General features: G+C 62.0%; 6 protein-coding genes across 9 annotated transcripts; 2 read left to right on the top strand and 4 right to left on the bottom strand.

The window, feature by feature from the left end:
• Nucleotides 1-41: 41 nt before the first annotated feature.
• ZNF511 (zinc finger protein 511) lies at nucleotides 42-3,341 on the top strand. The gene is made up of 6 exons (XM_039553821.1): nucleotides 42-244; nucleotides 386-459; nucleotides 1,253-1,454; nucleotides 1,547-1,671; nucleotides 2,003-2,188; nucleotides 2,741-3,341. Exons 1-6 carry the CDS (start codon nucleotides 77-79, stop codon nucleotides 2,808-2,810), a joined length of 825 nt encoding a protein of 274 aa, XP_039409755.1. The 5' UTR covers nucleotides 42-76; the 3' UTR covers nucleotides 2,811-3,341.
• Nucleotides 3,342-3,433: 92 nt separating this feature from the next.
• Nucleotides 3,434-6,401, top strand: PRAP1 (proline rich acidic protein 1). Its single transcript, XM_039553822.1, has 4 exons — nucleotides 3,434-4,942; nucleotides 5,066-5,144; nucleotides 5,234-5,292; nucleotides 5,666-6,401. The coding sequence occupies exons 1-4, from the start codon at nucleotides 4,770-4,772 to the stop codon at nucleotides 6,012-6,014; spliced, it is 660 nt and encodes a 219-aa protein (XP_039409756.1). The 5' UTR covers nucleotides 3,434-4,769; the 3' UTR covers nucleotides 6,015-6,401.
• A 90-nt stretch (nucleotides 6,402-6,491) lies between these two features.
• Nucleotides 6,492-8,773, bottom strand: ECHS1 (enoyl-CoA hydratase, short chain 1). Its single transcript, XM_039553819.1, has 8 exons — nucleotides 8,659-8,773; nucleotides 7,759-7,956; nucleotides 7,560-7,687; nucleotides 7,380-7,479; nucleotides 7,179-7,283; nucleotides 6,982-7,101; nucleotides 6,828-6,895; nucleotides 6,492-6,743 (listed from the first exon to the last, which is right to left on the bottom strand). Exons 1-8 carry the CDS (start codon nucleotides 8,771-8,773, stop codon nucleotides 6,678-6,680), a joined length of 900 nt encoding a protein of 299 aa, XP_039409753.1. The 3' UTR covers nucleotides 6,492-6,677.
• A 1,489-nt stretch (nucleotides 8,774-10,262) lies between these two features.
• Nucleotides 10,263-13,647, bottom strand: MTG1 (mitochondrial ribosome associated GTPase 1). 3 transcript variants are annotated; one of them, XM_039553902.1, is made up of 12 exons: nucleotides 13,559-13,647; nucleotides 13,263-13,491; nucleotides 13,115-13,179; nucleotides 12,887-12,991; nucleotides 12,724-12,804; nucleotides 12,458-12,514; nucleotides 11,713-11,803; nucleotides 11,573-11,634; nucleotides 11,303-11,399; nucleotides 11,048-11,129; nucleotides 10,822-10,934; nucleotides 10,263-10,721 (listed from the first exon to the last, which is right to left on the bottom strand). In XM_039553902.1, exons 2-12 carry the CDS (start codon nucleotides 13,375-13,377, stop codon nucleotides 10,624-10,626), a joined length of 966 nt encoding a protein of 321 aa, XP_039409836.1. In that variant the 5' UTR covers nucleotides 13,378-13,491; nucleotides 13,559-13,647; the 3' UTR covers nucleotides 10,263-10,623. The 3 variants fall into 3 exon arrangements, with proteins under 3 accessions (XP_039409836.1, XP_039409837.1, XP_039409838.1); XM_039553903.1 differs by having other exon boundaries at nucleotides 11,048-11,126; XM_039553904.1 differs by lacking the exons at nucleotides 13,115-13,179; nucleotides 13,559-13,647 and having other exon boundaries at nucleotides 12,887-13,000; nucleotides 13,263-13,393.
• A 142-nt stretch (nucleotides 13,648-13,789) lies between these two features.
• PAOX (polyamine oxidase) lies at nucleotides 13,790-16,454 on the bottom strand. The gene is given in 9 exon segments (XM_039553897.1): nucleotides 13,790-13,959; nucleotides 14,275-14,432; nucleotides 14,514-14,626; nucleotides 14,744-14,999; nucleotides 15,222-15,421; nucleotides 15,501-15,954; nucleotides 15,957-15,992; nucleotides 16,309-16,399; nucleotides 16,401-16,454. Coding segments are annotated over 9 exon segments (1,503 nt in total). The 3' UTR covers nucleotides 13,790-13,818.
• A 486-nt stretch (nucleotides 16,455-16,940) lies between these two features.
• LOC104695100 (lysosomal acid lipase/cholesteryl ester hydrolase-like) lies at nucleotides 16,941-24,746 on the bottom strand. Of its 2 annotated transcripts, none has more exons than XM_039553899.1 (10): nucleotides 24,592-24,746; nucleotides 23,496-23,607; nucleotides 22,413-22,530; nucleotides 21,928-22,126; nucleotides 21,007-21,116; nucleotides 20,558-20,634; nucleotides 19,875-20,021; nucleotides 19,238-19,309; nucleotides 18,387-18,452; nucleotides 16,941-18,301 (listed from the first exon to the last, which is right to left on the bottom strand). In XM_039553899.1, exons 1-10 carry the CDS (start codon nucleotides 24,651-24,653, stop codon nucleotides 18,068-18,070), a joined length of 1,197 nt encoding a protein of 398 aa, XP_039409833.1. In that variant the 5' UTR covers nucleotides 24,654-24,746; the 3' UTR covers nucleotides 16,941-18,067. The 2 variants fall into 2 exon arrangements, with proteins under 2 accessions (XP_039409833.1, XP_039409832.1); XM_039553898.1 differs by having other exon boundaries at nucleotides 20,558-20,703; nucleotides 24,592-24,742.
• Between the last annotated feature and the right edge of the window lie 1,130 nt (nucleotides 24,747-25,876).

The following is a 25,876-nucleotide window of genomic DNA, read 5'->3' as shown; positions in this document are numbered from 1 at the left end:
GCCCCTGCGCATGCGCACTCCCCAGAGCGCGCCGGGCAGAGCGCCCCGCGCATGCGCAGTGCCCCGCTCCCGCGCGATGCTGCCGCTGCCGCCGGGGCTTCAGCTCCTGCTCCGTGAGGGGCTCCCTCAGAATCCCCCTCAGGATCCCCCGTCCCAGCACCGCCCCCAGCGCCCTCAGCCCACGCCGCCCTTCACCTTCGCCCCTCGCCGCCTCCGCCTCGGCCCCCAACACCCGCTCTTCGAGGTGAGGCGGCCCCGCGCCCGGCGAGCCCCGCGGGGCTGTGTGGGGGCCGCTCCCAGCGCGGCTTCCCCCGGAGCAGAAGGGTTTGCGCTGTGTTATGCAGCCCTGCCCGCCCGCCCACAGCCGCTCTCTGCTCCTCTCTAGGATGGGGACGTGCACAGGCATCTCTACCTGCAGGGCGTCCTCACCAGCCTCGAGGAGGTGGCCGAGAGACCCAAGTAAGTGAGGCAGTCTCGTCGCCATAGCTGCGGGCGAGCTCTGAGTCCGTCTGTCATGGAATCGAGGAATGGTTTGGGTTGGAAGGGTCCTTAAAGATCATGTCATTCCACCCCCCTGCCATGGGCAGGGACATCTGCTATCCCAGGTTGCTCCAAGCCCCGTCCGACCTGGCCTTGGACACTGCCAGGGATGGGGCAGCCTCAGCTTCTCTGGGCTGCTGCAGCTGCCACAGCTCCAACCGGGAGGGCTCTGCCTGGGGGAGGATCTTGGTCTTGCTCTTGTGTTTAAAATCCAGGAAGTACTTTTGAGTGTTGTGTGAGGTTCACCTATGGATGCCGCTTAAAAAAGCATTGGCACAGTGTTGTCATCCACAACTGCAACTTTTAGGTCAAACAGCTGATTTATTACCTTGCTGCTTGTTTATTCTTCTTCAAAGCACCATTTAACAGGAGGATGATCTAGATGATCCTGAAGCCATAATGGCCAATAAGTTTCTGATGACAAGTAAGTTTCCAATTGCCAGCACCATAATGATCTTCATTCTATTGCACCTGGCATTTAATTTTAAGTATTAGTCACAAAAAAAATGCCACAAGTACTGTGGCTGCAGGTGTGGGTCTAGTGGAAGGTGTCCCTGCCCATGGCAAGGGGTTGGAATCAGATGAGCTTTGTGGTCCCATCCAACCCAAACCATCCTGGGATTCTGTGATAAAGTCATGTAGAGGGGACATTTGCAGCTGAAATTAAGGCTCTAATTTAGCTTAAGGCGTGGATGTTCTGATTTCCCCACAGGGTGTCTGAGTTCAGCTGCCACATCTCCGGGTGCAGCCAGGTGTTTGACACGCTGGAGAGCTACGAGCACCACTACAACACCCTGCACAGGAACGTCTGCTCCTTCTGCAAGCGCTCCTTTCCCTCGGGGAATCTCTTGGATATCCACATCTTGGAGTGGCACGACTCCCTCTTCCAGATAATGGCCGAGAAGCAAAATATGGTGAGCTGCCATGCCCAGCCCTTGCCTCGTGGTTGGTGTGCACTTGTTTTTTCCAGTGATGTCTTTTTTTCTTTCTCCTCCCTGCCTTTCAGTACCAGTGTCTGGTGGAAGGCTGCACGGAGAAGTTCAAGAGCAGCAAGGACAGGAAGGATCACTTGGTGACTGTGCACCTTTATCCTGCTGACTTTCGCTTCGACAGGCCCAAGAAGGTGAAAAGGTAACTGCAGAACTTTCCTCCCATCCTGCAAGGAAAGCGTGAGGGAGTTGGGATTGTTCAGCCTGGAGAAGAGAAGCTCTGGGGTCACCCAGCTGTGGCCTTCCAGTGCCTGAAGGGGCCGACAAGAAGGATGGAGAGAGACTCTTTACAAGGGACGGAGTACCAGGACAAGGGGGAATGGCTTCCCACTGCCAGAGAGCAGGGATAGATGGGATATTGGGAAGGAATCCATCCCAGTTGGACTTGTTTCCTCATGAACTACCTTTGATTTCCTTGGCTCTGGGCTCACGTGGCAGCTGCTGAGCCAGGATGTAAAATTTTGTCTCTGCAGTGGCTCCAAGCACACGAGCTGTCCTGCAGAGCAGGGCGCCAGCGTGCCCATGGATGTGAGCGTGGAGATGGCAGAGCAATTCCAAGTGAATCCCATGGAAACAGGGCCTGAGGAGAACATGGAGATCTCTCAGCCTGCAGCCAGCCCTGGCCCCTCACTGCCAGAGAAACGGCTCTACAAATCCAGGTCTGTACCTTGGCCTCCACGGGCACAAGGGGCTGGGACTGCTCCATCTGATCAGCCCTGTGCAGCATCACTTGGGGCGTTCCTGTGCTGAAGACAAAGCAGCCAGGAATCCCACGTGTGCTTCCAAAGCCATTTTTGAAAGAGCAAAGTGTAAGGAAGGGCAGAACGTGGGTATGCCGTGGAAGCTGTGTTTGTCTGCCCACCTGATCTCTTCCCAGAGCGTTGCAGGACGCTGCTTCTGCTCTCCTGCTCCTCATAATAAACCACTGCAACTGCCCAAGTGGTACATTTGGTAACACTTAACACCTGGTTGTAAAGAGGGGAGAGGCCTCCAGAATGGGAATGTGCAGAATACACAGGAAATCCAACCAGTATTTCACCCATTTCTTAAATTATTTGGTGATTTACAGGTCCTGCTCCTCCCATACCTTGCTCTTTCCTCTGGAAGCTTAAACTCTGGGAGATTAAACTGCCACACAGAGCATAAAGCATCCCAGTGAGCCTGTGAGGGGTGGGCTGTTAACATGGATTAAAGCCTGTCTCCCTTTCCAGGATCCCATCCACAATTTGCTTTGGACAAGGTGCCACCCGAGGATTTAAAGGACCAAGGAAGAAAGTCTGAAGGTCAGTGCAGCAGATTTGTGCAAGATGAGCAGGCGTGGAGCCAGTGCCACCAGGGATACTTCCCACTCCATGGAATAAACCACCCAAACCACTTAAAGCTCTGCCAGCATTTGGGCATGCCAGCATTTGGGTTCCTGATGTCAAACAGAACCGGTACCAGCTGAGTTAAGAATCCTCAAGATTTTAGGAAGGGGAACCCAGAATGTGTGCTGAAGTGTTAAGGAGACTGTTCTGCAGCTGAGACTGCACAGGACTGGGTGTTTTATTTTTTGCCTCTTGGGGAAAAAATAGATTCAAGAAGTTATGAGATGACAACATGACTGTATGGAAGCTGGAATCACTTGAGAAAAGAAAATGGGGGGAAAAAAACCCATTGGTCCTTAGTTCTGGCTTTCTCCATCTCGCTGAAGTCCCCTCTGCACCCCGGCACCTGCTCTGAAAGGTTTGTCTGGGCCAGGAGAATTCCCACAGGGGGGTAAAATAAAGTGACTTCCAACCAGGTGAAAAAATAAAAGGAATTTTTACGGAATTGCTCTGCAGAGAATTTAAGTGCTGTTTTGAAGCCCAGGCGGAGTCAGATGTGCGGAATGAACCTCCCTCCCTTTGCTGCAAATGCTGCCCGAATCAGGTGGGGATGGAGGTTGTTCTCCCTGTTGCCTTTCCCTTCATTTGTAATCTCATCCTCCTGGGAAAAACTGGAAGCACTGAGCCACTGGCCTTGGGGTCCTGGTGAACCCTGACACTCAAAAATTGTGCACAAGACGAAAAAAGAGGTTTCTGGAACAATGTTCATCCAAGAAGCTTAGGACCTATAATTGCAGATTTTCCCTTCCCCCTCTCTGTGAGGAATAGAGGATCAAAGGGGCTTTGAAAAATCCTTGCAAATGGGAGCAGGGAATGATGTTTACGGAGATGTAGGAGATTTCCCGGTGAGTTTTAAAAAGCTTCTCTCTGTTTAAAACTCAGCCAGCTTGTCCAGCCCTAATCCCTGCTCTGTGGGCTCTGGAGAGTGCTGTCTCCAGCAGGCAACCCCCGCAGCCAGGATCCCACATCTGCCCAGAGTCATCTCTCAGCGGGGTCTAAAAATCACTTCCCAACACTAAAGCCCCTGATGAGGCTTTTTCCCTGCACTGGCATACCTGGGCATAGGAAGCGGCTGCATGGTGCTGGAGATGCCTGCAGGCTTTGGCATGTGATGGTACAAAGGTCAGGCAGCAGTCAGTCTGCTCTCCCTTAGGTGTTCAGGTCCACGAGTTGTGACCTGGGAATTCCCTTTCCCCAGAGTCCAGGGTCCCTGAGTGCCTGCCCTTGCAACTGGGAAACAAATTGAAGTTACAGTTACAGCCTCAGGGCTCGTGACTGGCTCTCTTCTGGGCCACCAGCTTTTCCCAGACTCCATGGGCAACAAAGTATCTCCCAGATGGCCAGTGGCTGTCAAAAATCCTTATTTCAAGTCAAAACTTGAATTTGCCCTTTTTCTTAACACACTCTGCCATGATCCACACACAGAAACAGGGTAACCTATGACATACGACAGGGAGAGGCTTTGGGTTCACACAGGCCTCCAGATCTCCAGGGGAGAAACAGTGTATTGGGAAGTAGTGGGGGCACTGAAAGTCCCCAAATCACCCGTGTCACTCCTGTTGCAGGAGAGGTGAAGGCATCCATGTGGATCCCACGATGCCAGGCGTGGAGGAGAACAAAGGGAAGGGCCACAGTTGAGCCAGGAGTGCCTTGACCCCACAGCAGGAATGAGACAGCGGAGAAGGCAGAGTGCAGCCCCTGCCCAGGCAAGAGGGAGCAGCTCCACCTTTTCTGCGACATCTGGGACTCCCCACCCTCACAGAAGCTGCTGGAGCTTTTGGGGAGCAGTGTCAGGAGTGCATCCCCTTTCCCGAGACTGTGGGTCAGCAGGACACCGACCTGCCTGCCCTGGGGAACCCATGGGTGCACGGCAATGTGCCATCACCCTGAGCAGCAGGACCTGCATCCACCCAGGGCCCGAGGGACGCGTGGGATGGGCCGCACCGGGACCTGGATCCACCCAGTGCCACCAGGGACGCGTGGGCCGGGCTGCCACGGGGCCGGGCAAAGTGCGGGGCAGGTGTGGCAAGAGGCAGCCATGGACAGGTAGGTCCCTGCCAGCTCTGGTGGGCACGAGCGGTGGGCAGGGTGGGTGCTGGGGGTCAGGGACGAGCTGTGGGCACAGGAACGGCTCATTGTGCCACCATGTCTCTGCCATGTCTTCTCCAGCCCGAGGGCCATGGGGCTCTGCAGCACCACCGTCCTGCTGGGCACTGCCCTCCTCCTGCTGGCCCCCGGCAGCACCCAGGTGAGCCCCCCTCCTCAACCTGCCCTCCTGCTGCCCCCTCTGATGAGGGGACCCAAGTGTGACCAGCAGCACCCCTTGTCTCCCCACAGGCTCTAAGCAGCTCCAGGTGGAAGGACCTGGCCATGGAGCAGGATTTGGCTGAGGAAATGTAAGAGGCGCTCGCATCTGGCTCGTAAAAACCAATAAAGCAGCACCCCAAAATGGGAAGTGTTTCAGGGGGGAATGAACTCCCCTTGTTGCTTTGTGCCCCCCAAAATTAAGGGGCTCCCAGCTCCATCTCCTCTCCCCTTCCCTCAAATTATCCAAAATCCTTGGGCATCAAACTCCAGCTGATTTCTCTATCCCTTCTGTGGAACAAATAGTTAAATTAGCCCCTTTGCTCCCTGAGATCCCAACTGCTGCTTCCTGTGGTGTGGGGAATCTCCCCAGGGTCCCTGCACTCCGGTGGGGTGGGATTCCCCTGGGGAATCCTGGGTGGTATTTGGCAACCTTTCCTTGCTGATTTTGCTCCCCTCTTCCAGCATCCTGGGCGTAGGAGCCATTGGGACACCGGAGGAGGGTGACCCAGGTATAAAGGTCTTCTCCAGCAGTGCCTGGGCTCAGAGGGGCCCACCCCAAGTCCAGGCAGGACCAAAAGAGGATCGTGACCACCTCCACCACCCCCAAGATGATACCAGGGAGGCAAATGCCCGTGTGCCATTCTGGATGCTGTCCCTGGAGGTGCAGAATGGCCCCGAGGAGGATCGTGACCACCTCTACCACCCCCAGGATGATGCCAGGGAGGCTGACACCCACAGGCCACTCCGGATGCTGTCCCTGGAGGTGCAGAACGGGCCAGAGGAGGACCGTGACCACATCTACCACAGCTGAAAGGAGATGTGCCCAGGCCGTGAAATGAGGGGTGGGAGCTACCCCTGGGGCTTCCTGGGGGAATTTGCCCCTCCCTACCCAGCCTTGAGCCTCACCAATAAACCCACTCCCCTCTCCACATCCTGACGGGCCCTCATTGCTGCCAGAAACCTGCTGCTAAGTGCAGGGCCTCCAAACCTGCAGGACCCCCCTGAGGATTACTCCAAGATGCCAGGCAGGATGAGGATGATGCCCTGGGACAGGAGACTCAGCCCATCGTCCCGGCCTCAGTTCAGCCCAGGTGAGGCTGAGGCCAGGCAAACTCAGTGCATAGGTGCCACAGACTGTCCCCTTCCTGGGGACCACATGGACCTGTGCTCCACGAGGCTGCTTTTGCCCAGCCCAGAGTCGGAGAGCAGCGTGACGGAGCACAGGCGGTCTCAGTGAACCCCAGCATTTCCCAGCTAAGGCAGGACCTCGCAGCAAGGACGCCCCATCTCCCGGCAGCACCTAGAAAACCCTTTAATAGCGAAGGCAGAGGTGGTCCCCACTGCTGGCTGTCACCCCGAGCAAGTATCGCTCGCCGACGGGTCCCAGTCCCCTCTGCGGGGTAAGGCAGGGGGTGGACGGGCTGCAGGTGGCCGTGGGGACCTGCACCACCCCAGGGACCTGCACCTCCCGGGCTCAGCTGTCGGTGAAGTTGGCCTTGCGCTTCTCCACGAACGCCGTCATGCCCTCCTTGCGGTCGCTCTGGGACAAGCAGAGAGGTGAGGTTTGGGGGGGCTGCAGCAGCCCTGTTATCCCTCATGCCATGGGGCTGATCCCCCTACTCACGGTGGCAAAGGTGGCATAAAAGAGGCGCTTCTCTGTCCTGTTCCCCTCCGTCAGTGTAGTTTCAAAGGCTGAAAGCAAGGGAGAAGTTGGGGAGACCCCTCTGCCTGGCCTCGCAGTCCCCCAAGGGGGTTCCCAGTTGGCCCCCAGCCCCTACCAGCATTGACTGACTCCTTTGCCATGGCGGCCACCAGCTTGGAGTTGCTGGCGATCTTCTCAGCGCAGGCAATGGCTGCGTCCAGCAGCTTCTCCACAGGGTAGACCTTGCTGACCAGACCTAGGATGGGCAGTGGGAAGTGGGGGAATGGCTCCTCACCAGATCCCTGCGGTGCCAGGGCTGTCCTATGTCCCTACCTGCCTCCTTTGCCTCCTTCGCCGAAATCCGGTCCCCGGTGAGGACCATCTCCATTGCCAGCGACTTCCCCACTGCCCTGGTCAGCCTCTGTGTCCCGCCGGCGCCTGGGGCATTTAGGGAAGGGAAAGGTTCAGAGAGGGATACCTGGGTGTCCCCACCCCAGCCAGGATGGCAGCCCCTGGCAGGTGCCTGCTGCTCACCTGGGATGGTTCCCAGCAGGATTTCGGGTTGCCCGAACTGCGCCTTCTCCCCGGCATAGATGATGTCGCACATCATGGCCAGCTCGCACCCGCCTCCCAGCTGGGACAGGGGAGGCAGAGATGGGTCAGGGGGTGCCAGGGTGGGGGCAGGGGGTGCAGGGAGACGTGGGGGACACTCACGGCGTAGCCATTGACGGCAGCAATGATGGGTTTGCGGACAATGGAGACCTTGTCCCACCCGGCAAGGAAGCCGCTGTTGTAGCACTCCTGGAAGGTTTTATTCTGCATCTCCTTGATGTCCGCGCCAGCTGCAAAGGGAAGTGCAGTGGGACACCAATCCCCTCCAAAGCTTTGGGGGGAGGAGAGGCCCCTGTCCTACCTGCGAAGGCTTTCTGGCTGCCGGTGAGGACGATGGCTCCCACCTCCGGGTCGCTCTCCATGGCCTCCAGCGCCCGCCGCAGCTCTGCCATGAGCCCCTCGCAGAGCGCATTGAGCGCCTGCGGCCGGTTCAGCTGGATCAGCCCCACGTTCTTCTGTGCCCCCGTCTTCTGTACCAGCAGGTACTGGAACGCAGCCCCTGCCCGCCGCACCAGCACCGGCCCATTAGCTCACCGGCTGCCGGGCGCGGGGCACACCCCCGGACACCCTCGGCAACACCTGGCCACCGTCACTGCGTGCTATTTAAAGGCGACCTTGATGCCAGCGGTCACCGGGAGCCGGCGGGACGTCAGCGGGGGCTTGGCTCAAAGGAGCTCCCGGTGCCACCCTGGCCCGCGAAGTTGCAGCCCCGTGACCACCCTGTGCTGGGACACTGTGCGTGGTCCAGGCACCCGGTGCTGGGATCTGGTGCACGGACCAGGGACCCCGGTGCCCGGTGCTGGGCCGCAGTGCCGGTGCCCTGGTATGCGGCGCCACTGCCCACACATGGCGCAGGCCCCGGTGCCCCGGTGATGGGCTCTCGGGCGCAGCTCAGGAACCACGTGGAACTCGCTGGGCACATGCCCGGTGCTGGGACTATACCTTGTGCTGGGTCCCGGTGCCCGGTGCCGTGGCCCTGGTGCACAGCCCAGGGACTCCGTGCACGGCGCTGGGACCGTACGTGGAGCAGGGACGTGGTGCCCGGTGCCATGGCCTGGTGCGCAGCCCAGGGACCACATGCAGGTCGCTGGGCACACGCCCGCCCGAGTATACGACCGTGTCCGGAGCAGGGACGCGGTGCCCGGCGCTGAGCGCCGGGCGGGGCCAAGCCCACCCCCCCCGGTGCCCCCCTGGTGCTCACCGGCGCTGCAGCCCCGTGCGCCGCGGGGGGCGCGGAGCGGCGGCGGGAGGCGCGCTCGGGGCAGCGCGGCGGCGGCGGCGGCGGGGCGGAGGAGCGCGCGCAGCGGGGCGGCCATGGCGGAGCGCGGCGCGGCCCCGCCCCTCCCGCCGCCGCCCATTGGTGCGGGCGGCCCCGCCCCGCCGCGCGCCCTCCCCATTGGCCGAGGCGGGCCCGGGGGCGGGGCCGGGACCCCCGGGCCGTGGGAGGGGGCGCGGGCCCGAACCCCCGCCCCGAACGGGGGTCCCGCCGTGCTGCGCCGCGGGGCGCGGGCGGGGCCGGGCCGGCGGGATCTGGGCTGTTCAGAGGCGTCGCGGGGAACGGGAGGGGAAGGGGAAAGGAGGGGGGATTCCCCCGCCGCCCCCCGCGCGGGGAGTGGGGGGGAGTGCGGGGGGCGCGGCGGGAGCGCGGCAGCGGGAGCGCGGCCAGGGAGGAGCGGCGAGGAGCAGAACGAGCCGGCGGCATCCCCGGGCCCGGTGAGCCCCGCGGGAGGGGAGGGGGTGCGGGTGTGTGCCCCGCGGCCGGGTGTGTGCGAAGGCAGGGGAACGCGCGGGTGCGAGCGTGTGCGGGAGCCTCATCCACAGGGGCGTGCGGGAGCATCACCCACAGGATTCTGCGGAGCGCGCGTGTGCGAGTGTGTGCGGGAGCATCATCCACAGGGGCGTGCGGGAGCGTGCGTGTGCGAGAGCATCATCCACAGGGGTGGGGGGAGCGCGTTTATGCAACGCGCGGGCTGCTGCGTGTGCGGTGACACACGCGTGCGCGGCCCCAGCACACGCGCAAGCGGGACACGTCGGTGCGCGGTCCCCCGCCCGCGGCCGGGCGCGGCTGAGCGGCGGGGCTCTCCCTTCCTCCCTGCGGCAGGTGCGGGATGCGGCGGAGCGCGGCGGCGTGCTGGGCGCTGGTGCTGCTGGCCGCCACCTTCTGCGACACGGTGGCCGGCAAGGGTGGGCGCGGCGGCGCCCGGGGGGCGGCCCGCGGCGCGGCGCGGGGGGCGGCCCGCAGCCGGCCAAGGGCGGCCGTGCCCCGGTACGGCTCTGCCGGGGCGGCCCTGCGCGTGGCGGGGGCGGCGGCGGCGGGAGCGGCGGCCGGCGTGGCGGCGGGGGCGGCCCTGCGCCGGGCCCGGCTGTCCGGAGAGCTGCAAGCGGGAGACGGCGTCGAGTACCGCGACGGCAACTGGACGGCGGCCGCCAGCGCCTGGACCTCCGCCGCGCCGGCCGGGACCCCGTCGGGCCGGGCCCTGCCCTGGCTCTGCCCGCTGGCCGCCCTCCTCCGCCGCTGATGGATTTCGGGGGACCTGACTGTGTCCGGTGCACCCACGATGCCGCGAGGACCGGCCGCCCCCCCCGGGGCTGAGCCCCACGCCTCGGGCGAGCAGCGGCTCCCGGGGCAATGGCCACCCACCGCCGGCGGGGCAGGACCCCCGCGGAAGACCCTCCACCACCACCCCTCCACACCGAGCCAGGCCCCGCCGGCTCTGACGGGCACCCTTCTGCACCGCGCCCCTGTCCGTGGCCTCGCCGTGTCCGGAGGCCGAGGAGGCGGCAATAAAGCTGGGCGAAAGCAGGTGTGGCTGGATGCGGGGCGAGGGGCGGGACCCTGGGATGGCCAGCGCCCGGCCCCTGCCCACGCAGGCTTTATTTCGGGATGGAGGCTCCAGAGCAGGCCAAGACCGCAGCGAGGAAACAGCTCCCTGGCGGTTTCCAGGTCCCAGCCGGAGGCACCAGCCCTGCCCCAGGCTCCCAGGGGCGGGTACAGCTCTCCATGGGAGCATCACAACAGCAACACCACGGGGCATCCTCTCCCTCCGGCCCCTTGCCCAAAACCAGGAGCAGCTCTGGCAGAGCTGCTTCAATCACACACCACAGCTCCCTGCTGAGGTGTCCCCAGTCCACACGGCTGCAGGCAGTGCCTGTCCAGTGACAGGTCTCAGTCCAGTGTCACCCTACCCAGGCGTCCTGCTCGGAAGTCCCGCAGGAACTCGTAGGCAGCAGCTGGGTAGTTGAGCATCATCATGTTTACGTTCCCTGGAGATGGCAATGGATACAGGAGCATCAGCGCAGCCTGGACCTGGCCTGGGATGCCCAAAATCCCAGCCCTGCACCCCAGATCTCCCCAAGCACCCACCTGTGCCTGTCAGCACCTTCACCTTCTGCGTGCGGCCCTGGGTGAGGGCCACGTGCTTGAGCAGGGGCTCGACGTGGTCGCAGGCCTGGCCCAGCCCATAGCGCTGCATGTACCTGCCGGAGGGGAAGGCTCATCGGGGATGCTAGCACCGCTTCCCCCCAGAATGCCCTGGGAATGGCATCTCCATCACCCTCTGGGACCCCTCCCTGCTTCCCCGCCAGCTCACCCGAACTGCTGCTGCTTGTTTAGGGTGTACAGGAGGTAGTCAGCCATGACGTCCTCCCCCACCAGGTGGTCACGGATGGCTCCTGGAAGAGAGGGTCAAGCCCCAGCTTCCCTAAGCCCTGCTGAGCCCTGGCCAACCCTCCTTCCATCCCCTCACACCCAGGGGTTGTGAGCAGCAGTGTCACCCCAGCCTTGGGTACTGAGCCCTGAGGCCACATTGTGGGATCCCCCCCCCCGGCCACAGCCTCCACCTCACCACACAGCGCCAGCTTCATGCCCGTCTCCACATCGCCCAGCTTGGGGGGCAGCACGCCAGGGGTGTCCACCAGGTACATCAGGGGCTTCTCACAGACCTGGCACGGGGAAGGCAGGGCTGGTAATTAGCACCACACGGCTAGCAAGCAAGGCACTGAGCTTGAGTTAAGGTCTTGCTGGAAAGGGGACCTGAGCAACCCTCTGAGATGTGCTCTGTGAGCCTGGAGGTCTCCTGGGCGCAGGAGGCAGAGCCCACCCATGGGGATAGTACCTGGATCCTGGACAGCACTGCCTTGGTGATTCCTGGCTCGCCCCCCACCGCAGTGGCCTTGCCTGGGGGGACAGACAGTCATGGACACACGTGACACCGTGCCCACCTCCTCCCCGAGCCCTGGCACCACGCAGAAATACCCTTCTTGAGGTGCAGCCTCCGCAGGGAGTTGATGAGCGAGGACTTGCCCACGTTGGGCACGCCGATCACCAGGATGTTGTGCTCGGAGCTCTGGAAGCCAGGGAGACATGGGCAAGGAGCAGCTGGTTACCAACCACCCACCCCTGGAGCAACAGGCAGCTGCCACATGGAAATATCCCAGTGTTTGCTGGCACTCCTGGCACATGTGGGAGCAGCCTTGTCCCTTGGCTGGAGAGGGAGGTGACCCTCCCCCTGCTCTGCACTGGGGCAGCCTCACCTCGAGCATCGGGGGCAGTTTCAGGGCACCACAATATAAAAGAGATCGAAAGCTGTCAGAGAGTGTCCAAAGGAGGGACATGGGGATGGGGAAGGGTCTGGAGGAGCACCTGGGGGCACTGGGTTTGTTCAGTTGGAGCACACCGAGGTCAGACCTCACCGGGGCTGCAGCTCCCATCTCTGCTCCCTGGGACAGGGACAGCACCCAGGGAGTGGCTGGAGCTGGGCCAGGGCAGGCTCAGGCTGGAGATCAGGGCAAGGTGCTTCCCCCAGAGGGTGCTGGGCACTGCCCAGGCTCCCCAGGGAATGGGCACGGCCCCGAGGCTGCCAGAGCTCCAGGAGCGTTTGGACAGCGCTGCCAGGGATGCCCAGGCTGGGGTTGTTGGGGTGTCTGTGCAGGGCCAGGGGCTGGATCCATGATCCCTGGGGGTCCCTTCCAACCCAGGATATTCCGTGCATGTGTCTCACCTCGGCCCTGTGGTAGCGTGGGCTCTCGGCCACCAGCCTGGCAACCATGGGGACAACCTGCAGAGGAATGGGGACAGGGCTGTCACTGTGTGCCCAGGCTGGCAGCAGCCACTCGCTTGGTGACACTGCGCCAGGGGGATGTGCACAACGGGGGCTGAGCAGAGGACTTGGGACAGCTGGAAAGGGAGCAGCCAGCTGGAGCACTGAGGGCTCTCCATGGGGCTGGGAGCTCGCCAGGGAGCGGGGCTGGGCTGCTGCCCCACTACCTTCTTGACGTTGACATCACGCTGGCAGTCAGTGAAGACCACGTGCGAGCATCCCTGCTGCCTCAGCTGCTCCAAGACTGCCTGGAGGGGACGGGAAGAGGCACTGCTGTCACCTGCCTGGGACACCACCGCTGCCCCCGCCCGGCCCTGCCCCGGCGCTCACCGGCTGCCGGCGGGGATCCGCCAGATCCATCTTGTTCAGCACCAGGACGTGAGGACGGATGCCCAGCGCCTCCTGCAGCGCGGGGTTACGGCCCGACAGCGGGATGTGGCTGCGCTAAGGAAGCACGTACCGGGAGATGGGCGGGATGGGGGAGGAGAGGAGGTGGTCAGGGGCAAGGGTGGTCTGGAGAGATAAGGGAGAGGCTTCTTCGGCAGGTGTGGAGGATATTCGAGCGTCGTGCACTTCCACGAGGCAGTCGGCGCGGCGCAGCGCCAGGCGCATCTGCCGCAGGCCTGCCGCACACAGCGCAGCGCGGGGTGAGCGCGCAGCGGGCTCTCCGCGGGAGAACTCCGCCCGCCGCGCTGCCGCCGCTCACCTTTCGCCATGTGCCGCGGGAACCACGAGGCCACATCGCGGCCGCCGAACTCGAAGCGCTCCCGGAACCCTCCCGGCACCGTCCCCGCCGCCCGCAGCGCTGCCCACACCCGCATGTCTCCGGCGCGACTTCAGCGCGTCACTTCCGGCGCGACCGGAAGCGGCGGCACTCACAGCAATGGCGGAGCCGCTGCCGCCGTCATCGGAGCCTCCGGTGGGCTCGGCCGCAGCTCCCGGCGGCGCGGGGGGTGCCAGGGCCAGCGGGGGGCCCAGAGGGCCCCCCGCTGGCCCTGGCACCCCCCGCGCCGCCGGCTCTGAGTCTCAACCCGCTCCTCCATCCGCCCCGCAGCCCCCCCCTCGGCCAGGCCCGACGCAGGACCCGCTGGACGACCCCCGCTACACCATCTCCAGCACCAACTGGTATTAAACGAACACCGCGACCCTCTGGAGCCACCCCCGCCGCATCCACCCTGCCACGGAGAGGAAGAAGCCGCCGGCGCGGAGGTTTCTCAATAAAGGAGACCGAAGGGCGAAGCACCGGCGTTTATTTTGCCGCCTCACGACTGAGGCGCGGGGACGGGCGCCTGGAAGAGCTGGTTGAGCCGCTCGGCCTCTCGCCACCCCGACAGCAGCGCCCCGTGGGTGGTGGAGTAGAAGGTGCGGTGCGTGGCCTCGCCGGCGAAGAGGAGCTGCAGGGGCTGCGGTGAGGCGGGGGGGTGAGCGCAGGAGGCCGCGGGGTTGTGCTGAAACAGCCTCAGCCCCTTCGCTCCGCATAAAAACCCAGGAGTGGGCACTTTGCCTTCCCTAGGCACCCACCCCGCCCCGTGAGGATGCTGGGAAGCGGTTGGGAGGAGCCGCGTGTCCACGAGTGTTACGGAAATGGTGCAGGTGACCTGAGCATTGGTGACCTCCCCCACAAGGGGCAGCGGTGCCACCTCCCTGTGCTCCCGCAGTGGCCTGTCCCCACCCCTGTCTGTCTGTCCCTGCTGCGCCCCCTGGGCCTGAATCCTCACCCGGGGGTCGCGGGGGTCCTCGGGCAGGGGCTGTGCCAGCACATCGATGTCGTCCCCCGAGCTGCCGACGGCCACGTAGCTGTAGGAGCCGCGGGTGTAGGGAGCGCTGTGCCAGCGGGACCGGAGCACGCTCCTGGGCGCGGGCAGGCTCGGGTTCCCTGCGGATGGGGGTTAGGGGTGGGCTGGAGAGACCCGCCGGGGCTGCGGGCGGGCGGGGAGGCGGGGAGGCGGGGAGGCACCTGTCATGGTGCGCAGGACGCGGGTCATGGCGCTGAGCACCTCGGCGTCGCTCAGCGTCTCCATGTGCTCCGACTCCTTCCCCGCGATGAAGCCGCACAGGACGTGCCCGTGCCTGGGGCGGGGAGGTGGGGCTGAGAGCTGCTGCCCAGCGGGACCGTGCCCTCCCTGTGCCCGCCCGTGGCACGGAGAAGGCCTGGAGGATGCCCAACCCCCCCCCCCAGCCACCTACTGCTCTGGTGGCTGGAGCACCACGAAGCCGATGAGCTTCTTGAACCAGTTGGCCTCCAGGTCAGCGCTGGGCTCCTCCAGGGGCGACTCGTCCTCCCACACCACTTCCAGGAGCTGCTGCTGGGGCTCCCAGAAAGGCTGCTCGAACTCCAGGAAGATCTTGTTGTTGGTGCCAAAGCCCAGGTGGCGAATGGCTTGTGCTTTCCGCTCGGGAAGGGGAGGCTGGAAGAACTCCTGGTGGTGTTCCTTGAGGAAACCTGCAGCCACAAGATCGGGCAGGCAATGGGGCAGCTCTCAGCTGGGCTCCTAAATGGGGTCTGAGATGCTTTGACCTCCCCGAACCCCTTTCCAACCTCTTCCCAGTGGGAGAGGGGAGGCTGGGAAGGGGTTTAGGTAATCCCTCCACTTGCCCATCTCCAGCCATGCCAGCTGGTCGGCGGGGACAGGCGGGGGGAGAGGGAAGGTGTTGGTGTCCTCACCCAGCGGGACAGTGACGATGACGTGGTCAGCAAGGAAGACATCTCCATCCTCGCACTCCACCCGGACGGGGAAAACCCTGGCATCGTCCCCTTCCTCACGGAAGGACCCTTGCCACTGGATGGTCTTCACTGCCTTGTTGAGCAGGACGGTGCCCTCGGGCAGATCCGAGAGCAGGCGCTCGGCCAAGCTGCTGTAGCCGCTGTGGGAGGAGTCACCGCTGGGGACGGGGCGGCCCCCGGAACGCTCCTGCGTGTCCCGCTCCGGAGCCCCGCGCTTACCGTGGGAAGGTGCAGTCCAGGCCGGGCAGCGACACGTACTCCCCGAAGGGCTCCAGGGCCACCAGGTCCATGCTGTGGGTCCCGCTGATGCAGCACTCCAGCTTGAGGCAGGCGGCGAGCACGGCCAGCTGGAGCTGCCGGGCATCCTCCTGGCCCCCCGCCATCGTGGGCACCGTCCGGGCGATCTCTGCCCGCACGTACTGGCCCACGCTGGGCCACGGTGGCTCCTTGGACCCCTGGAAAGCGCGAGTGGAGGCCAGGACGGCATAGAAGAGGTCGCGGGCTTCGCGCACTGCCTTGGGGCTCAGCACCTTCCCCGAGCTGCCGTAGGTGACGGACGGCATCGGGGGGTGGCCCCCCGCTTCCACCTGCTGGTTCTCCTCGCGGGCGGCCTCCGGGCCCAGCAGGCCGTAGCGGGAGGCCAGGCAGAACACGGGATTTCCTGGCGAGGGGCGTGGATCCAGTGTGCCCCCATCTCCGCCAGCCCCGACGCTGCCGGGAGGGAGGGAGGGGGGTCACCCCGAGCCACGGCCGCGGAGCAGCCCTCGGGGCGCAGCAGGACGCGGGCGCCACGTGCCCCCGGAACGGCCGGAGCCCTCCCGCTGCCCCGTGCCACCCGTGACCGGCTTCTGCCCGGCCCCCGCGGCACCGGCCACCCCCGCCACGCGTCCGGCCCACTCGGGACGGGCCCCCGGGCTCAGGTGCAGCTCCCGCATCCCGGCACGGCCGCCCCCTGCCCCGGCCCGGGCCCGCCCCCCGGTGCCGCCCACCCCCGCTCCCGGAGCCTCCCCGGCCTCCCCGCCCGTACCGAAGGGGCGGGTGCAGACGCGGCCGCCGGCGCGGGCCGCCGCCTCCAGCAGGCGGAGGGAGCCGTGTCCGCGGAGCCGCTGGGCCGCCCCCCAGCCCCGCCAGCCCCGCGCCCACCGCCACCACCCGCCGCCCGCCGCCCTCCATGGCCGCCCGCGCCGGCCGGTCCCGCCCTCCGCCGCCGCTGGCACCGCCCGCCGCCAACGGCACCGCCCCTGGAGCGGCCCGAGCCGCGGCAGGAGCGAAGGAGGAAGGCAGGGATGGAGGGAGGCACGGGGGAAGGGACGGCGAGAGGGATGGAGGGATGCCCGTGGGTCCCGGTGCAGTGATGAAGCAGCTTCCTGCACCCACGGAGGGCAGGAGAAAGCCGGGGTGGGAGAGGAGACCTCTCCTGGAGTAGGGGCAGCCCTGGGACCACCTCCCCACCCTCCTCCTCTCCCCATTCCGCTCCGTCTCATCCACCTGACTCCGTGCCCGGCCAGCCTGGCACGGTGGAGGAGCCGTGGCTGCCCATCATCCCGCTGTCCCGCCACACACATCCCAGCAGGGCTGCCCCAAGGGCCAGTCCCAGCGCTCCCAGCCCCCCGTGATTCCCGAACCTTCATGAATACAATAAGACTCTCCACTCCCAAGGCTCTCTGGTGGGTTTTTTTGCCAGCAAGCGTTCCGGCCGCCTGCCCAGGGGTGGGGTAGGGTACTGGGATGTACTGGGATGCTCCCAGCTGGGACCCTCGGAGAACCCACTGTGCCACCCAGCTGTGCCAGCTGCCTCTGGGGTTACCGTGTCCCTGCTGGCCCTGGCAGCTCCCCAGAAAATATTCACATGCAAGGAAGAGCTGGGGGTGTCGAGCACAGGCTCCTGAAACCGCCTTTGAGGGTTTTATTTTGGAGGGATTTTCCCCACCTCCAGGTTTGCAGCAAGCAGCAGGGTGGGAACACACGGCCTTGGGACATCAGCCTGGCAGCAGCTTCCTGGTGGGGATGGTGGCCCTGCAACCCAGCCCAGGGCATTCGGGGTCACCATCTCCCGGGGATGAGGGATGGTCATACCCAATGCTGAGCCAAGCAGCCATTCCTGGGCACCTCTGGCCCCCGAGTCCCAGCCCAAACAATGGAGGCAAGTGCCTGGCTTGGCCCAGATGGAGACCTTGCACTTCCCTAGGGACTTGTCTTGGGGAAAAAGGATTCTCCAAATCCAGCCTGAATGCCCCTGGGCTGCAATTTGGGGCCAGAACCCCTCGTTGCATCACCTGTTGCTGCTGCCAAGAAAAGTTTGGCCTCCTCCATCCCCTCCACCCCTTTCTGTGCCAGGGCTGGGGGCTGCTGTCAGCCTGTCCCCCACAGCCAGGCTCAACAGGCCCAGCTCCCTCCCAACTCCTCAGGGGCTGGGTGCTCTAATCCACAACCCACTGGGCAGCCACTGTGGGGTCACGGCAGGGTCCCCGTGTCCCCCTGGCACAGCTCAGGGTCAGCACCATCACCTCGGGGCCCTTCCAGCAGGACCGGTGGCTCCTGCCTGCCCTGGTGCCTTGGCTGACCCCGGTGCTGCCCTCCTGGCACGGTGCCACCGGTCCCTGAGCAGCTCCCAAGCAGGGAGGACAGACCCCAACAACCAAGGGATGCGTGGGAAGCACCATCACCACAAGCGTGTCAGGCCAGCAGGAAGGAGGGGACAGCAGGGAGCGTCCCACCCCCTCCTCGGGCTGTCTCAGCCGAGGGACAGGGCCCAGGCCACCGGCCCCTCCCCGGGAGCCGCCACTCTACCAGGACCCCTCCATCAGCCTCAGGATGCTGCTGTAGAGGCGCCCGGGGGCATCCAGGCCCCAGACAAAGTCCCAGTGGTTCCAGTCGGGGATGTGGGTGTAGGTGATGAGGTGGGCGATGCGGGGCAGCAGCAGGCGCACATCCCTCCAGTCGGCTGCCCAGTCCTCCCCTCCCGACCACACTGCCGTGGGCACCGGCATCTCCTCCACGCGGTACAGGGGCGGGGTGTCCTGGCGGGACATGAGGGCTCTCAGTGGCTCAGTCCCTGCAGGCCGCTCTGTCCCTGCCCCACCATTCTGCCACTATAGCTCCTACCTGCTGGTACACGGCTGGGTTCTCGCTGCCGTAGTCGAAGGCTTTGAACTCTCCTGATTTCACCACCTGGGAGGAGAGCACGGATCTGCTGTGGGAGGCCAGCGAGTGCCACTGCGTGGGTCTGGCATCTCCTGGCCCCTCGAGGGACCCATCATGAGAGGGTGCTCCTCTGGCTCCAGGCCCGTCCCTAGCCATGGGCTGACAAACCAAGGTGTTGCACATGACTCCTTGACTGCCCTGGTGCCACGCTCTTCCCTCTGAAATCCTGCTCACCACCAGCTGTGTGTGCACAGGGTGCTGCTGGGGTTCCTTCAACAACCTGATCACCTTTTCCAGCTTCCATTGCCTGTAATTTGTCTCTGCAAGGAGGCACACGTGTGAGGGCCTCCAGCCTGACCCTGCTTCCAGCAGAGCCAGTGCTGAAGCTGCAGAGTCCATCTCCAGGGTGCCCAGGACCCCTTTGGACAGGGGAGATATTGCTGGGTCCCCCTTTACCTCCTCGTCCAGTTCCCCCAGCCTCTTCTTGGGCTCCTACCCCCCAACTCAGCGTCCCCGAGTTCTGCTCTGGGGATCCCTGGGGGGCCCAAACCGGGGGTGTCAGCATCCATCTGTGGCCTCCCCATCCTGTCCCTTGTCCTGCCTGGCACAGCACAGGGCACGCCCTGCAGTGCCCTGGTCCCCAGAGGCACCGGGGCAGCTCGTCCTGCATCCAGCACCTCGTTTCTTGCCTTTACTTTCTCGGGAGCTGCCAGTGTCCAAGATCCCTGAACTCTCGCGTCTGCCTGGGCACAGCAGACTCTCGGGGAAGGGACCATGCCAGGGGTGAAGTGTGTGTGTGTCAGGGGTCCTACCTGGGCCCAGTGGACGACGTTTTTGACAGAGGTGCTGTCGGGATAGTGGGATGTGTACACGTCCAGCCGTGTCTGCAAGGAAACATATCCCAGCTGTCATTGCTTCCCAGCGGATGGGAGCGAGGGTGGCAGCTGCCAGGTGTTTCCCAGAGCAGCCACTGCTGAGTCACGCTGCCTGAAGAGCTGGACCAGGTTCAGGAATATAATTTTCATTAAAAACCAATTGCTGCGAGACAGCGCCAGGAAGAGAGTGATGGGGATAAAGGGTGAGCTCTGTGAGAGACGTTACCCAGGCTCGGGCGCTGTGCCCAAGGCCTCAGTGACCACCTGAGGTCACCCAGATGCTGCTTCAGCAGGTGGGTCAGAGCAGGGGCTGCACCCGGGGTGGTCGCAGTGAGAGGCAGCCCCAGCTCAGAGGCGTTATCAAGGCCCACCTGGCCACTGACACCACCCAGCAGAGCCTGGGGGCTTTTCCTGTCCCAGGAGGAGAAGCAGCTGGCGGAGGGACACGTGTTGCCCGTGCAGGGTCTGCGTGCTGTGAGCACTGGGGGCCAGTGGCCGCAGCAGAGGCTGGGCAGGGCGGGTGGCAGAGCCAGCGGCCCTGGGACCCCCGTCCCCACCGGCACGGCACACCCACCATGTTGAGGTTCTTCTCGTCGTGGCCGCCCAGCAGGAAGAGGAGGTTGGCACAGGGCCTGTGCAGCAGCGTGTGCCTGCACAGCTCCGGGAGGAACCGCCACAGCTTCCGCATGTGCAGGGACGCGTCCGTTCTGCCGAGCAGCAGCTGCGGGAGCGAAGGGCAACGCACGTTTCCTGCCTTTCCCTCCCTGCAGCCCAGCCCCTGGACTATCCCACCATCCAGGCAGCGAGGGAACGTCCAGGGGTCCAACCCACTCCCCCCTGCCCCCTGCCCCACAGAGACGTGTACAGCTCATTGCAGGAGCTGATGCTGACTGAACACACACCAGGGAAATCAATATTCACAACTCTCCACTTCCTCCCACCTCCCCCCAAGCACTGGATCTGTTTTTCGTGGAATCAACATGGCAAAGCTGCTCTTTTCCAGGTGTTCAAGTCTAGGGCCCCTACAAGTGCCCCCATGTAAAGGCCACTTTCATCCTACAGATGGAAGGAAGACATGCACTCAACAAAGTGGCCGCCCAGGTCTGTGTGTGCACCTGAATCGTGTCTGTGCTGATAAATCAGCAGGAATTAACTGTTTTCTGCTGCGTCAGAGAGCCCCAGGGGCTGTGTCTGGGCATGATCCCTTCTCCAGAACCAGTGAGTTTTGGGGCAGAAGGGTATGGAGTAATCCCTTACCGGAATCATCTTGAGATTTTTGTCCAGGAGGAAGAGCAGCTTCATGAGGGGACTTCTGGCGTGCTTGGCTGTCACTACTGGAGCCAGGGCAAAAAACATTTTGACTTTCTGAGCCAGTTCGGGCATGGATGAAAACGCAATAAAGGCTGAGAAAACAGAAAAACAACCTCAGGCTTGCTCCATCTTTCCTCAGGTGCTTAATCTGAGGGTTCCCTTGGCCCCAGGTCTGTTTAATTAATTATCTCCACTTGGGAATCTGAGATCTCTTGCCACCTTCCTGCTAAATGTTGGTGCAAGAGATGCCCGAAGGGAGGCAACACCTTTATTCCCTTGGCTGAGCAGGCACTTCAGTGGTTGTTGAGCCCACACGGAGGGGACCCCTCCGCTTTCTGCTGACCAAGCCAATGAGGCTTTTCAAGCCAAGGCGGCGGCAGCCCCTCGGAACGCACCGATCGTGCAGCCCTGGGAGTAGCCAACGTAGTGGAGCTGCTTCTGCCCCGTTTTCTGCAGCACGAAGTCGATGGCGGCCGGCAGGTCGTACATCGCCATCTCATGGAAGCTGCAACACACCAGGGGGACATTGGTTATGAGGCAGCAATCGGTGGGAAAACTCACCTGTGAGATTTGGCTGCCTTGCATTGCCCAGCTTAACACCCGGGGCTGGTTTTCCGGGAGGAAATTCCTGGCATGGATCCTTCCTGCCGTGGCATCATCCTGCCCTGAAAGGGCTTAGTCCTCCCACGGCCGTGGTGAGCAGTAAATAGGCTGTGCAGAGCCTGGCCAGCGTGCCAGTGCCATACCCAGCCTCTCTGCAGACCCGGAGCCGGCTCCTACCAGGATTACAGCACCAGCTCTGCTCCTGGGGATGCTCCTTCCCAGAGGGGAATGGAGCACCAGGTCCTGCCCGTGTGCCTGTTGGTGGGATGTGGCGAAGGGCAGACCTGCTCTGTGAGGTTTTTCTAAAAGCCTGTTTAGGAGCTTGGGCAATCTGCTCTGAAGATCAGCTCTGGAGAGGCGGTAGCAGCTTAAAAAGCCGTTCTCGGGGACGAGGGGCAACAAGGTCGAGAAGCAGGGAGGTGGCAGTGACACTTGTGGACATCTCAGCGGTGTCACTGCGGATGCCCCCGAGGCAGGGCCGGTGTCTCTGCGTGTCCCCGTGCAGGCAGCGCTGCCCCGTGCTCTCGGCGGCTGCAGGGAGGTGCTGGCACCGTGTCAGCAGGCAGGTCTGCTCCGGCCCCTGCATCCTCCCCGGGACAGGCCGTGCCAGGATTAGGTGCTCTGACTTGCCTGCTCGGAGGCACCCACCTCTGCCTAGAGCTTGGTGGCAGGCAGAGAACACTGCCAGACTTTTGTAACGCGCTCCAGCCCACCTGAAATCCCAGAATTCCACCTGGTCAGCTGAAAGGTGCTGGTGTCTGCGGGACCAGCTCGTGCCCCGGCTGTTTCCCAGCCACACATCATAGCCAGAGTCTGCTAGTATGAAGCCAAGGCTGTTGTTAGCCAGATTTTCCACCCAGTGGCTGCCTTCTCCAAATATCCCGTGCTGGAGAAACACGACTGGCTTGGCCCCTGGGTGCAAAAGAAACAGCACATTCCATTGAACCAGGTTCCCTCTATTCACTCACCCCAAATTAAGGCCAGCAAAGCCTCTTCCTTGCACTGCCAGAGGACATACAAAACGGGCATTTTGATGACGTGTCCTGGCGCTACAGCTTTGACCGAAAATTGGAGAAACGCCACGGATTCAGTGGTTTTGCTTTAACAATGACTATTCCCCCTGCCTGGCCAGGTTCATCCATTCACCTGCTTACATTCAGGGCTTTTTGTGCTGGCTCTGAGCGAAATAGAGCCCTACCTCTGCTGTTAGGCTTTTCTCTTCCGTGAGGAATTCTGTTCAGGCGGATGTAGTAGCCATCACGAGTCAGAACTTCATACTCCTCGCTGGGGTACCCTCTGTGGCAGACGATTTGGCTCTGGAGGGAAGAAAAACCCATGTGGAAAACTTCCCGTAGCCGAGGTGCTTGTCTGACTCGAAGAGCACATCCCTCGGTAAAAGCGGAGTTCTGGAGCGTGGCTTTGCCCGGGGTGTCTCTGGACCAGCTGAGGACTTTTTGTGACAGAGGATGCTCTGTCCAAATCCCGCCCCGGTGATCTGCCCAAGGGAAGAGGAGACGCTCAGCCGCGGGCGCCTCCAGGGCTTGGAATGGTTCCAACCACGACGATTGAAACCGAAAGGATTTACTGACGCCTGACCCCGCTCTCCTGACGGCCGACCCCGCTCTCCTGACGCCTGGCACCGACAGAGCACATGGCACATCAGGCTCCCAGCCGATGCGCCGGGCAGATAAGGCGGTGCGGTACATGGAACCTGCCGAGCTGGGCTGACTGGAAGGGCAGTGGGATAAACCCCACAGGACTCACTGCAAGGCTCCTGAGGCTCTGCCTGAGCTTTATTTATGCTGAAAGCTCCACAGATTGGGAAGTTTCCGCCTGGTGAAACCCAGCTGTGGTCCTGCTCACACGTGGCTGTGTGCTCCCTTTGTCACGAGGCTGGCAGGAAAGATGAACTGCAGCAAATTTATTGCCCATGTCCCGGGTCCAGCTAAACCCAGCTTCAGAGTCTCCCAGGGCTCACCTGGACATGGCCCTGAGCGATTTGCTGCAGCTGAAGGAGAGGAGCCACGCACAAATTTCTACCCTCTGGGGAGATATCTGATCAAATTCAGTCTGGGATTATCCCCATCTCTTAACTGCCCTGCTGATAATTGCGCTTAATTCTGCTGGGAGGAGGAGGAACTTGTTAATGATGGTGTGGAGGCAGCGTCGTATGGCAGCAGCTCAACAACACCAGCCCTCTCCATGTGCCCTCCAACCCTCTCTCCTCCAGTTGAACGTGCCCAGACTTTCAGACTGGAAATTCAGAGTTCTCCTGACTTACAACGTTCATGAGAGTCTCGGGGTTTAGAGCCTTTTTCTGCTCGGCGGCACTTTCGGAGCTCGTGGGTGCTTGTACGAAAAGCAGGATTGCAATGAACAGCCACATCTTGTGCCTGTGTAAATAATAATAACAATAACAATGACATCAAAAATAACGATAATGATAGTAATAATAGGAATAGGAACAACAACAAGAACAACAACAACAAAACCAGCAACGCCAATGCTGTTGTTGTTATTGTTGTTGATTATTATTATTATCATCAGATTTGATATGAATGTTTGGTCCCACTAGCTTATGAAGAGTTAAGTTCCTCACATATCTGAAGATCACACATCGTCTTCTGGGCTGGGACAGTGGAGGGAATTCCCAGTTTCAGTTTACTTTACGGTCCACATGAGAATTGTTGTACCCCTCTGTAACAGACAGGGTCTGGTAGCAGGCAGGACCCTTTTTTTGCATTTTTAATGGCAAGAAGAGGAGAACCAGCTGTGCAATACGAGAACTAAACCATTGAACCAGCTGTCTTAGGGAGGAAATGAATCTTAAGGGCGACTTCATGCTATGGAAGGAACATGTTTAGGGTGGCTGGGCTATGACAGTGTCTATACTTTTCCTGTTTCTCTATTGCTTAGCTTTTGTACCCAAAACTCACTGTAAACAGAAGGATCCTATGAACTGAAACTGGTAGAGCCTCATAGGAAGGCTATTTGTTAAATAAGCATAGCCTGAAAAAAGCAGAAACCTTTTTGATTACCTTAGAGACTCCTGAGCTGAGCAGAGGTCTATTTTTAATGCACACAGTTAATATTATATATGATTTCTAATGTTTTGCCAGCCTCTCAAAAGTTAGAGCTCAACTTCAGCCCGGCAGCATGAACTGTGAATTGCTCTCTGCCTCCCTCCTTCTCCTCCCAGTGGATCTCCCACGCCATGAGACTTCCCTGCCCCCTGAAACATTCCCAGCAAACCTCCCCATGGTATCACCAAGATGCGAGTTAAGACCAAAAGTAACAAAGAGCAACCGAGGCTTTTCCCCCCTCGGGACAGCTCCGAAAGGACACAGATCCGAGCGACACGGAGGAAAATACGTTACCAGGCAGAGCCCACTGGTGCGTCTGAGCGGGCTGGTGGTGGCAGTGCTGGTGCCTCTGTCATCACCGCCACAGTTAAAGGACCACGTTGTGTCAGAGCCCAGCCACGCTGGCACCCTGCCGTGCCTCGTCACGTGCCCTCCAATTAGCAGATGAGTGCTGATCACTCCCGTGGTCCCTCCCTCCGTGTGGCCGTGACTTCCACGCTTGCAGAGGATTGCGTTTCCAGACGCAGCCGGACTGGCGTGCGGAGGAATTCCAGCTATGGAGTTGCACCTTAAGCTCATGATAGCCACAGTAAAAAAAAAATAATGCCAACAGCTTTTCTTTGTAAAGGGCCATTTCCTAACTCCCAGGGTCATTTCCTAACTCTCAGGGTCATTTAGAAGAGTTCCTGGTGTGACAGAAAAGCCTGGGCTCTACCATCTTTACAAAGCCTCAGCAGCATGCTGAGCTCTCCAAGGACAGGTCAGGCCTTACTGCCTGCCTGGATGGGAGACAGTTGGTCATTCCAGCCCCCGTGAAAAGTGACAGTGGCCCAGGCAGCCTCCTCACGGCCCTGAGGTCCTAAAGGTGTCGTGGTAGCAAGGGGCAAGTCGCAAAAGCTCTGCAGGGCTTTCTGGAACAGCAGCAGGCTGAACGTCCCTTCTGGAAAAGCACCAAGCTGAAGGTCTCAGCAGCAGCCAGCGGTGTGGGGAGAGCTGGTGCAACACCTGTGCTTGGCCAAAGCCACAGGTATTGCACAGAGCAGAGGTGCTTGCTCTCCACCTGCAGCCCGTGACCACCCAGCCCACGCCTTTCCCTGCCTTGGTAGCCGCCTGAAAGCCCGAGCCTGTGGCTGGCTCTGCTGGCATGTGCCCTCCCTGGCCACAGGCTGCCTTCCAGTGCTGCTGCTGCCGTGCACGAGCGGCATGTGAGTTGTGAAAGGCAGCCCTGCGTTGCTCCATCCCCACGCTGGGATGTTCTGTCGGTGCCACGGCCGCTGACGCTGAGTGTGGGCGTGTTCCTCCCCGCCTCAGGTGTGGCCAGGGCTCCACGCCTTCATTGCCTTGGTTCTGCACCTGTGCCTGCTCTGGGCTTTTGGAAATGTCTTCCCTCACCTGTGAGCACAAAAATCCCTCTACACAGAGTCAGAGAATCGTGGAATGGAACCCATCTGGGTTGGAAGGACCTCAAAGCCCATCCAGTGCCACCCCTGCCCCAGGCAGGGACACCTTCCACTGTCCCAGGCTGCTCCAAGCCCCAATGTCCAGCCTGGCCTTGGGCACTGCCAGGGATCCAGGGGCA

The sequence above is a fragment of the Corvus cornix genome, chromosome 6 (genome assembly GCF_000738735.6).
Source record: "Corvus cornix cornix isolate S_Up_H32 chromosome 6, ASM73873v5, whole genome shotgun sequence".
Lineage (NCBI taxonomy): Eukaryota > Metazoa > Chordata > Aves > Passeriformes > Corvidae > Corvus > Corvus cornix.
Note: the sequence above shows the minus strand (reverse complement) of the source record. Positions and strands in the feature narration are given on the sequence as shown.